Source organism: Numenius arquata, chromosome 14, assembly GCF_964106895.1.
Source record: "Numenius arquata chromosome 14, bNumArq3.hap1.1, whole genome shotgun sequence".
NCBI lineage: Eukaryota > Metazoa > Chordata > Aves > Charadriiformes > Scolopacidae > Numenius > Numenius arquata.
This window is the reverse complement of record NC_133589.1, coordinates 15,949,608-15,959,678: the sequence shown is the minus strand read 5'-3', so window position 1 is coordinate 15,959,678 and position 10,071 is coordinate 15,949,608. Positions and strand designations below refer to the sequence as shown.

Below are 10,071 nucleotides of genomic sequence, written 5' to 3'. Positions count from 1 at the left end.
GCCCGGGGGCCGCTGTCCTGCTGTGGGTCCCACCACACTCTGGTCCTGCCTGGAGTTGCTCTCCCGCTTGCGCTTTCTCTATTTTAAAAGCAGCTTTTCTACAAAGCGCTTTGGGGCTTGGCTGAAAGAGGATCGCTCCCTTTCTGCTAAAGACAAGTTGGTCCCTCTCCAAGTCCCTGTGGACCAGGAGCCTCCCTCCTGTGGCTGGGGACCGGGGCGCCGAGGCCATGGAGCCCAGCCGGCTGCGCTGCCCTCCCAAGCATCCTCCAGCGGTTCCCATGGTAACTCCCCGGCTCACAGGCTCCTGAGCCCACACGGCTTTAGCCACACGCCATCACGGCTTTAGCCACACGTGCCCACCACCCCAGCTCCCATGCCAAGGTCTTGGCACCCTCCATCCTCTTCCTGCACCGCTCCCATCCCCTCCTGCCACCTGGGACCTCCTGTCCCCCCTGCAAGGGACCCACCATCTTGCACTCTGCTGTGGAGAGCTGCTCCACGGGCTGCCCGCCCCCCCCCCGCAAAAAAAGTACCTTCCCCAGAGCCCCACATAGGCCCTAATTCTCCTTTTTCTGCAGCATATCAGACAGAAAACAGGGAAAAACTGGTAACAGGTGAGAGGAGCACAGCATTCATGGAGGAGAGGGAGCTGAGCAGACAAGCAGGTCCATGTACGGGTGACTTCTTACCTTCACACCTCAGGAGGTCCCAGCTCTGCACATCCCAGGACCACTTGGCCAGGCAGAAGCCTGCTAGCCCGGTGCCTGCATCCAGGGAGATTTCCCCAATTTTGGTGCCGGTGCCCAGCTCCGGTCCCACGCTTTAAAATCACTGGTAGAGAAAACTGCTGCAAAAAGGAAAGGCCACAGCTAATGATTTCTAGAGGAAAAGCCTTGCAGCAAGACTTGATCCTCGGTGTAACCTCTCGATCTATTTGACAATGTGAGAAAGAGGAGAAAATACCAGAAAATACCACAGGGGAAAATACCACGGTGAAGCCTTGCCCTGGGAGCCAGAGCGTGACAAGGCTCAATTCCCAGAGTCGGAGCAAGGCGGCTTAAAGTTAGGATTAAGGACTTTCCACCACTTGAAACCTCCCAAATCCATGGACAGCTTTCAGGAGGAAGGATTTAACCGAGCCCAGGTCCTTGACCAGCCTCAGAAGTTGACGGACGACATCCTAAGGAATAAAACGAGCGGACACATGGATAGTGGTGGGCTACTGGGGCAGAGTCACCCCATGTCCTGCTGGGCAGGTGAGACCCAGCTGGGGAGGTCCACCTGGGTCTCAAGACACATTCAGGAGGGGTCCGTATCAAGGGCTCTCAGGGAAATTAAGACACCTTGGAATGAGTGGGCAAGTCCTCATGTGAATAAATACCTGGTTATAACACGGAGTGGGCATTCTGCAGTGGTGCAAAGGGCAGGGCAGCCCCCGGGGCTCTCTGCACAGCCCAGAGCTCCTCCAGCAGCCGGGAAAAGGGAGGCGATCAGGTTTGCTGATGGTACCTGGTTGATCAGGGCGAGAAGCTGAGGGCTGGCTAGGAGGAGCTGCAAAAGCATCTTACAGGACTGTCTGGAGGATTTAAGAGCAGGTAGAGTTCGGCCTTTATAAAAGCCCACGGGGAAAAACCCAGCCTGACTGTACACCATCGAGCTGTCCTTGCAAAAAGGAACAGGCTGCTTCTTACAGGGATGAAGAATCCGGTGATTCTACGGATCATCATCACGGTGCTGGATGGCTCCGACCTCTGGGGTGAGGAGGCAGCTCCACCAAACGCCTGCCCCATCCCTCGTACTGGTCCTGAGCTGCTTCGAACCCCGAGGTCGGCTGGTTTTTCACGTCCCATCCCAGGGAAAAGCTCTGCTGGTCCCAGCTCTGTGCCGGGAGCGCTGCCAGAGAAGCCCACTTTGTGACTGCTCCCTTTTCCCGAGCGTTTCCCACCCTGCAGACTCCCTCCACCACCTTCACCCCAGCTTGGAACGTGCATCTTTGGGGGCACGGGGTCCTGCCAGGACCCTCTCCCAGCAGCTGTGTCCCCGGGTACCTGGAGGCCCCGCGAGCAAAGCCCTGCTCCTGTCTCAGAAATGCCATTTTCTGTGTTTGTCAGAGCGCTCTAACTGGCCTGAAACAGCTCCATTTTCAGCGTTACCATGACAACGGCTGACTGGAAAATGTGTGCAATGGCGATGCACATGGATGGAAGGCAGAGTCCAGCCAGGCAGAGGTGCCTGTGGCCAGTCCCCAGCTGGCACGGCCACCCCTCATACCCTCCCCAGCCCTTCCTCCCGCAGCCGAGGAGCCCAATTTGAGCCCGTGACATGCAGCAGGAGCTGTGGATGGAGGTAACTCCACGCACCCACCCATGTTCCACGTGCCCAGCACCCCTGGTCCAGCATCCCCTTCCAGCTCAGCCCATGGCTGTAGGAAAGACTGCAGCAGGAACATGTCAGGAGTAGGTGCTTTGGGCAATTAATGTGTTTGCATATGTAGATTTTATGAGGTTTTTTTTCCTTATGGCTCCTTACCGCAAAATCTAAGCTCCCCCTGAGATCTGCCCATGTCCCTCTCCAGCCAGGATCCTGCTCCTGGCCACAGGCTGGTCTCAACCTCTGAGCCCCGGGGCTGTGGAGCAGGGCACCATCAGGCCACCAGGTTTGCTGTGACATGACCAGCCACGCCATCTCCCACCTCTTCCCCTCCAGGGCTGGGGCAGCTGGCCAGGATGAGCAGCGTGTCAGGAACCAGCAGGTCTGGGAAACCCAGCAGTCACCCATGGAGAGGCACCAGGGCCTTCTGCTGGGCATGGCCAACTGGCACCCAAGGCCAATGCCAGGGATGCTCAACCGGAGCCAGGCTGTTATCCACTGCTCCATGGCACTGGGTTCCCAGTGACCCAGCACGCGGCCAACAGCTCCACCCCACCATCCCTGCCTGCAGCCACTTCTCCTGGAGGTGGTAGCTTCGTGCATGAGGAACTTCCTTAGGTAGATGGGAAAAGAGGGAGTGCAGCACATGGCTGCAGAAGGAGCTTCAGGCAGGATGGTGGCTGCTTGTACCCCGGAGGAGGGGAGCGCACAGGGCTATTACAGTCCCTCTCCTCCTGCCCAGAGGGCCCTTCTCCTCCAGCCGGCACCTGGTGGCTGGTCCTCTTCAGTTCATTACTCATCCCTCCTCCTCAGGCTGAAGGCTGTTTTGCAGGGAGTTTCACAAGGTGGAGTAGCTAGCGGAAACTGCATCACAGACAAAGCGAGGTTGGGAGGATGTCTGGAGGTCTCCAGTCCAAGCTCCTGCTCTGAGCAGGCTGGCTGCAAACCTAGAGCAGGACCTCACCCTGGTCTTTTGAAACCCTCCAATGATGGAGCTGCCAACACCTCTCCAGACCCTTTCCCAGGACTGCACCACCCTCCTGGGGAAGAAGTTTTTCCTTATGTCCAACTAGTGTTTCCTGTGTCTCGACCCATGGCCTCCTGCCATGGGCGATGGACCACTTTGCACCTCCCTGTGGACCGCCTGGCCCTGGGGACACTGGGAAGGGATGTCACCATGAGACATGCTTGCAGCAGGCAGCCTTTGAGGTGGCCTTCCTGGCTGTGACTCTGCAGGGGGGCTCTTGGGAGCTCAGGGCTTCACAGTCCATGGGGATTTGCCCCAAGCCCTTCCCTCGCTTGTGCTTACAGCTGCACCGCTGAGGGGTGTTTATCCGTGACAGCCAAGCAGGAAAGCCTCGGGCAGAGCACTGCAGTTGGATTTGGACGAGTAGCCCTTTTTTCTGCCCCATCAGAAGCCCGCCCAGCACTGGCTGCTGTCCCCGCACAGGAAAATGAAACCACCAAGAGATTCTGCCATCAAGATGCCAGCTCGCAGCCGTCTTGCCCGGGAATCGCATCAACAGATTGGCACAAACCTTGGCCTGCCAGTTTGCCTTGGGATTTTTCCTTTCACTGCTGTCTTGCCGAGATCATTTCTCACTGTTTCCCCTTGTGAGCAGCCACCGCTGCTCCCCCAGCCTTACCGTAAGCCGCCAAATTGAAGGTGACCCTGGCCAGGGCTCTCCGGCAGCGCGTCGGTGGCTGTCACGTCCTTGCAGGCTGCTGCTGGGTCTCCGCTCCCAGCCCCTGTGTTGGCATTTGCCGCTGCAGCGGTGCTCAGGATGATGGTGGTTGGCATTAGAGACGCATGGCGCCTGGCCTCGGGCCAGAAGCGGGACACCGGTGACCTTTGCTGAAGCCTGAGGAGGTGCTCAGGTCTGAGCTGTGCTCGGTGGCCAGGCCCTTCCCCTGTCCCAGGGTGGGTTCGCAGCCTCCAGCTGGCAGCACCCAATTTGTACACGCAGGTTTGTGGCATCTGTGGCTTCCTGGGAACATGTTGTCACGGAAAACCACCAGCTCCTCCCATTCCCCTTGCTAGGGCAGTGAAGGAACCCGGTGTCTGCCAGACTGAGCCAACCTGGACAGGTAAAAACCACCACCACACAAGGAGAATCACGCTCTCTGTGGTCAGCGCTGCAAATGAACAGGCATAAAATCCAGACAGGTCTAACACCGGGCACTGAGTGATTCCTCTGCCTCCTCAAGGCAACCTGGCTGGGGGTATCGTAGCCCAAACTACCCTGAGGGCTCCCTCCCCACCTCGGATGTTTGCCACCCTGCCTAGCAGAAGGGCAAGCCAGCCCTGCGCACTTGCAGCTTTGCTTTCTCTGAAGCTGCAGCACCCCTGGTCCACAAGCAGAGCTTCCAGCTTTCCTAAAGTCGAGCAGAGCATCTCCATGGGAGTATGTCCTTGTGGGGGATCTCCCGGCCACATCCAGCATAGGTGTGGGGAAAGGAGCAAGGGGAAGGTTTCCCAGCAAATGGAGGATGGGAGAACGGGGGGCTCCAACTCAGAAATCAGGGTTAACCACATCCCTGATGGAGCATCTCCTGCAGCTCCTATTGCAGTGACCCCATTAGCACCCCCAGTGGGACAGGAGCTCTCCGTGAAAGCTCCCACTACCCCTCGGCACCCACCAGACCTTCCCACAGCAGCAGATCCTGCAGAGTGGCCACGCATGATGAAGAGAGCCGGCCTCAAGGACAGGCAACATCAGCAGCGCAGCTGGGGAGGACGAACAGCCAAAGCTCTCCCCGAGAGATACAGCACCACACAACTGGAAAACAATTCTACATAACTAAAACCTGCCAGCCCCCAGCACAGAGAAGCAGCTGATAATTGCCCACTCAGCCATCCCAAACAGCCCCCTCGCCATGAGGAGCTGGGAGGCACTCGGGGACCCCCACAGGGCTGATACGGGACCCAGGCAGGCATCAGCCAAGCTCTGCCGTAGTCGCACCGGGAGTGAGAGGCCAGACCCGTGCAGGCACGTTCCAGCGAAGCGATGGAGTGGGGGCCGGGACAGAGCCAGGGTCTGGAGCTTTGCTCAGAGCTGCATTAAAATGCATGAGCTGCGCTAGCCCTAATGATGAGCAGAGCTGTCAAACGAGGAGCTTGTCCCAGCTAATTATCTCTAACGAGGGCAGAGTGTCAGGGTCCCCGAGGAGCCGGGCAGCAGCTTCCCACTCAGCTCAGTTGCAGGAGGAGGAGAGGATAAGCAAATGTCATTGTGCTGGCCTAGCTACGGAATCATTAATTAGGCAAATGCAGCCTTCTGTGCCAGTTTGCTCTTGAGAACCTGGACTGGCTGCAGCTGCATCCAGGCAGGCTGGTGACACCCCAGCTTCTGCCACCCAACCTGTCCCCTGCAATGCTGAGCCTCCCGTCCCTGTGCAGGGACAGCATGGCCCCAGTCTGGCAGCTCCCCGATAGCCTGGGGCTGCACCACACTCACCTGGGGGCTCAAACACCCCCTGGGAGGGCTCCAACCCATTCCCAGGCCCCAAAAGCAGCAGAGGAGTCTGGTCTTGAAACCCCACCATTTAGGACACGTTCCCCTCGACCACCTCCCTCCCCCAGCCACCCAGCACAGCCCTGCAGAGCCTCCCTGCTGCCCCAGCCACCACCTCCACAGCACCTCCCTCCCAAATCTTAAAGGCACCGGGAATTTCTGCTCCGCCGGGGTCCTACTTCGTTCCAGTGCAGAGGGGACCAGCCACGCACTGCTCTGCCAGCCCAGTTTCTCTCTTATCTTGGGTCCTGTGGCTCAGAAAGCGAGACCGTACACCTATGTGCTAAAGAAGGGGAGCGTGTCTGATCCCAAGGGGAGGTTAAGGCAAAACCTCTTCCTGGGGTGACAACCCAGAGAGGTGGCTCACACGAGGTCCATCCTGCAAGCTCTGCGCTTGTCCCTCACCTGAGCTGAAGGGAGAGGGAGGAGAAGCTGCTTTTTCTCCAGCCAGAAACCCACAGCAGGACCACGAAGCTTTCAGACGTCACCAGCATGATGCTGGGTAAGCGCTTTTCAATCCCTTGTTGCCAGTCAGGAACAAAGGCTTGAACGCTCATTTCAACTGTGTTATTACAAAAGGAAAGATTTTAAAATCACCGACTTCAAAGAGAAACAGCGCTGGAACCCCAGGGGTTGGTGTGAGGGGCCGGGGAGCTCAGCCCCACCTGTTTGGGGTCGTGCTTTCAGGGCACAATCCTCTCTGCTGCAGAGGCTGGGGACCGATCTAAGTTACACCCCCGCGTCTCACAGTCCCTGCTGTAACGCACTAATGAGCAGTAAGTATCAGAGAAAAGTTTACTGATATTCCCAAAATGCATATTTCATTTTGTATCGCGATCGAGCTCTCAACAACAGCCAACTACTTGTACGGGCTGAGCCACCAAATTGAGTCACTCTGTCAAGAACATTCTCAGAGGCCACAGGACAGAAATTCTTTCCCCAGGCCACAGGAACAGTTCCTCACGGAATTTAGGCTGTCGTTAGACTTCGATAACTGCAACATGCTCCTGGGCAGGTTCTTTATGTGGCCCCTTCCACACAAACACGGACAGAAGCCTCACTGAACCCCACAGCTCAATCTGCAGCAGGGGTTTTGCTCCAGAGGTTTCTTTCCTCCTACTGCTTCTGCAGCGCCTGTTCTTTCAGTTGGTTGACGAGCTCTTCAGCATACACCTTAAAGAGTGGGACAGGGTCCTGAAACAAAGCAGAGGATAAACCACTTAAACAGAGTTAACCTGAACAAGCAGCAAGGGGTGAAGTACAACAATGAGCTGCAGGAGTGCTAACAATTAAAACAAGAGGAAAATGTGATGGTTTTTTTTTCAGCAGCTGAACAAGGCAACCTTCTACACTATCCCTCCAGACACAGCTGCCGCGCAGCTCTGTATCCCTGCCTCCAAGATGACAGGCACCTTTGTGGGACATCCATGAGCTTTCCCGGTCCTCCCTGCAGACGAGAACCATCAGTAGCACCCAGGGATCCCTTCTGAAAACGCTTCTCCCCCTCCTCACGTTGCCCTCAGTCAGAGCTGTACTGAAGCACGTGGGGAGAAAAGACCCCTTGAAGAAGCTGGAGCTCCACTGCCTCATGCAGTCAGTGCTCCTAACCTTCCCGTTCCTGCTGCAGCCACAACGGGAGCCAACAGGTCTGGGGGAATCATCACCAAGAGCCCCCACCACCCCAGGAAGCCCTTCTGCCCCTCTTCTCCTCTGCACGTGGCTTCCAACAAGCGAGCTGCAGCAACAGAGTGAACCCCCAGCTTGTATCCATGTGTCCCAAAGCACAAGAAGCGTAGCAGCCAGCAACCAAGGGCAAAGACATTCAGGCAACAGGGCACAAGTTATGAGCCATCCCCCTAAATCTCTCTCCCCCGATCAGGGGATCTGGTTTACGATGCACTGTAACCCAGCCCCAGGTTGTGGGTACCCAAATTTAACCAGGTTCAGAGCACCACTTCCATCGTTCAGGAGGGCTCAGGCTGCTCAGATCAGCTGGATGTGCAGCCCAAAGCAACGACGACACCTCGGTGCTAAGCATTGCCTCAGGAACTCACCTTTTTTTCTAGGAGCCTCTGTTTCTCTATTGCTTCTTCTAAACTCAAGCCAACCCATTCAGCTTCCTCTTCTGGGATCACAAATTCCTGTGACAAAAGAAGGAGCAGGTGGTACAGTCTCTCCAGGTGACTAAGATGCAAATCCAACTCACACACAGATTCGATCCGGTAGGAACATTACCACAGACAAATCTTAAAACACTGTTCCCTTATTTCTGGCAAAGTCCACTTCCCTTCTCTCTTTTTCCCCTAGCGAGGGTCCTGCTTTCTCTGATCAGCCGTGTCCGCTGCTGTGCCTCTCCTTGTGTAGTTCTGGGGCTGTTTCTCAGCACAACTCCATGGACCGTGGATGCTGGTGGCGCTTCTATGCTGACAGCAACCACCAGCGGCACAAAACCAAGCTGCACACAGGCAGCCTGGGCTCCTCGCTGCAGCATCAGTACCAATTCCTGCTGCTGTCGGCAGTGCCAGCTCCTACCAGTGCTTATTGCAGACCCTCACTGACCTCGGTCACAGCAAAAAAACAGGGTTTTATCTTCCTAAAGGATCAGTACAGCAATTAGCAGTCCACAGAAAGACAAGGAAAACCTGACAGACGATGTTTAGATCTTCTCCACCCATACCCTTAGCCCTAAATACAGAAGCATAAACACTGGCTTGTGCTGCGAGAGGGCGATTAGGGCACGATCTGCCTGCACAACCAGCAAACATCGCTGCAGAGAGCAGGGCAGGAACCGCAGGTCAGGCACCCACCTTGTACTTGTCATAGATGGCCTCTCTTCTGGCCGGATCGTCGGGATGCAGCTTCGGGTCCCGCCGTGCAAGTCGCAGCAGCATCGTTCGCTTCAAATCCATCCCCAGCTTGGAGCACATGTCGGCTTTGGGAGTCTGGAGAAATAAAGTCTGATGTCAAATTGCACCAAAAGAGACCACACAAGTCTAGAATTGCTAGAGAAGACACAAGCCCATCAGCACACAAACAACACTGTCAGTTTATCCGCATGCTGTAGAAGCTCTCAGGACACATATTATGAAAGGGGAAAGATCCCTTGGATTTGTTCCGGAGCTAATTTAACACCAGGGCTCCAACCAAGGGGGCGTTAAAGGCTGGAAGCTTTAGACCTGCACTGATGTTACACATGAGCCCCTGAGCAAGGGCAGTGCGGGCGCAGACCTGCCGTGCTGGGGCTGCTGCAGGGCGAGCCCAGCTGGGCACAGGGCCTGACCTTAAGGATGTAGAAGTCAAAGCCGTAGGCCTCGTCGATGAGGTCCAGCGTCCGCATGGTGACGGTGATGGTCAGGGTGGCGTCGAGGATCTCGCTGTAGAACTGCCGCTCGAAGAGCTGCGGCTTCCACGTCTTGGGCAGCCTGGTGGAGAGCTGGGCACAGACCGGCGGCGTTCACAGCCCGAGGACGATGAGACGGCACCACCGCCCGCCGAAACGGGCTGAAGACGCATGAGGGGCCATGCGAGCCGCCCAAAACGGCGCCCGGGACCCCCTCGCAGGGCACCGCCTTCCCGGTAACGCCGGCCTGGGGTAAGGAAAAAGCTCACCTTGTCATTGCGCGCATATCGGAAGCCGCGGATCCAGCCCTCGCCGCCCCAGAGCCCCTCGTGGGCGGCGGGCGGCAGGTACACGGGCACCGGCACGTCCTGTACGCGCTCCCGCTCCCCGGTGCGCGGGTTCCGCCGGTGGGTCACGCCCAGCGGCCGCCAGTGCACGGGGGTGGGCGGCGTGTCGTCCTGCAGGGAGGCCAGGTAGTGCTGCGGCAGCCGCGCACAGATGCCCTCCCGCAGCCGCAGGGCGGCCCAGAGCCGCGGCGGGTACCGGTGCAGCGGCATCGCCTCCCTGCCCGCCCGCCGCCACAACCGCCCGTCGGCTTCCGCTTCCGCTCCCAGCGGCCACGGCGGCCGGAAGCTGCACCAAAGCCGCCCTCCCATTGGCTGGCGCCGAATGGGGAGGACGACGGCGGCCGGCAGGGGCCGCGCCGCGCCCGCGTTTCGCTGCTCAGCGGTACCAAGGGCATGGCGGCGGGTTTGCCCCCAAATACCATTACCTTTATTAAATTATAAAACCGTAAGCTTTAAAATTTACTGTATAAAATAATCACAGATATTAACAGCAAAGAAA

At 57.4% G+C, this 10,071-nt stretch overlaps 1 protein-coding gene across 1 annotated transcript; it reads right to left on the bottom strand.

The window, feature by feature from the left end:
* Positions 1 to 6,663: 6,663 nt before the first annotated feature.
* Positions 6,664 to 9,834, bottom strand: MRPL28 (mitochondrial ribosomal protein L28). The gene is made up of 5 exons (XM_074158563.1): positions 9,495 to 9,834; positions 9,166 to 9,318; positions 8,693 to 8,827; positions 7,940 to 8,026; positions 6,664 to 7,079 (listed from the first exon to the last, which is right to left on the bottom strand). Exons 1-5 carry the CDS (start codon positions 9,780 to 9,782, stop codon positions 7,002 to 7,004), a joined length of 741 nt encoding a protein of 246 aa, XP_074014664.1. The 5' UTR covers positions 9,783 to 9,834; the 3' UTR covers positions 6,664 to 7,001.
* Positions 9,835 to 10,071: the final 237 nt, after the last annotated feature.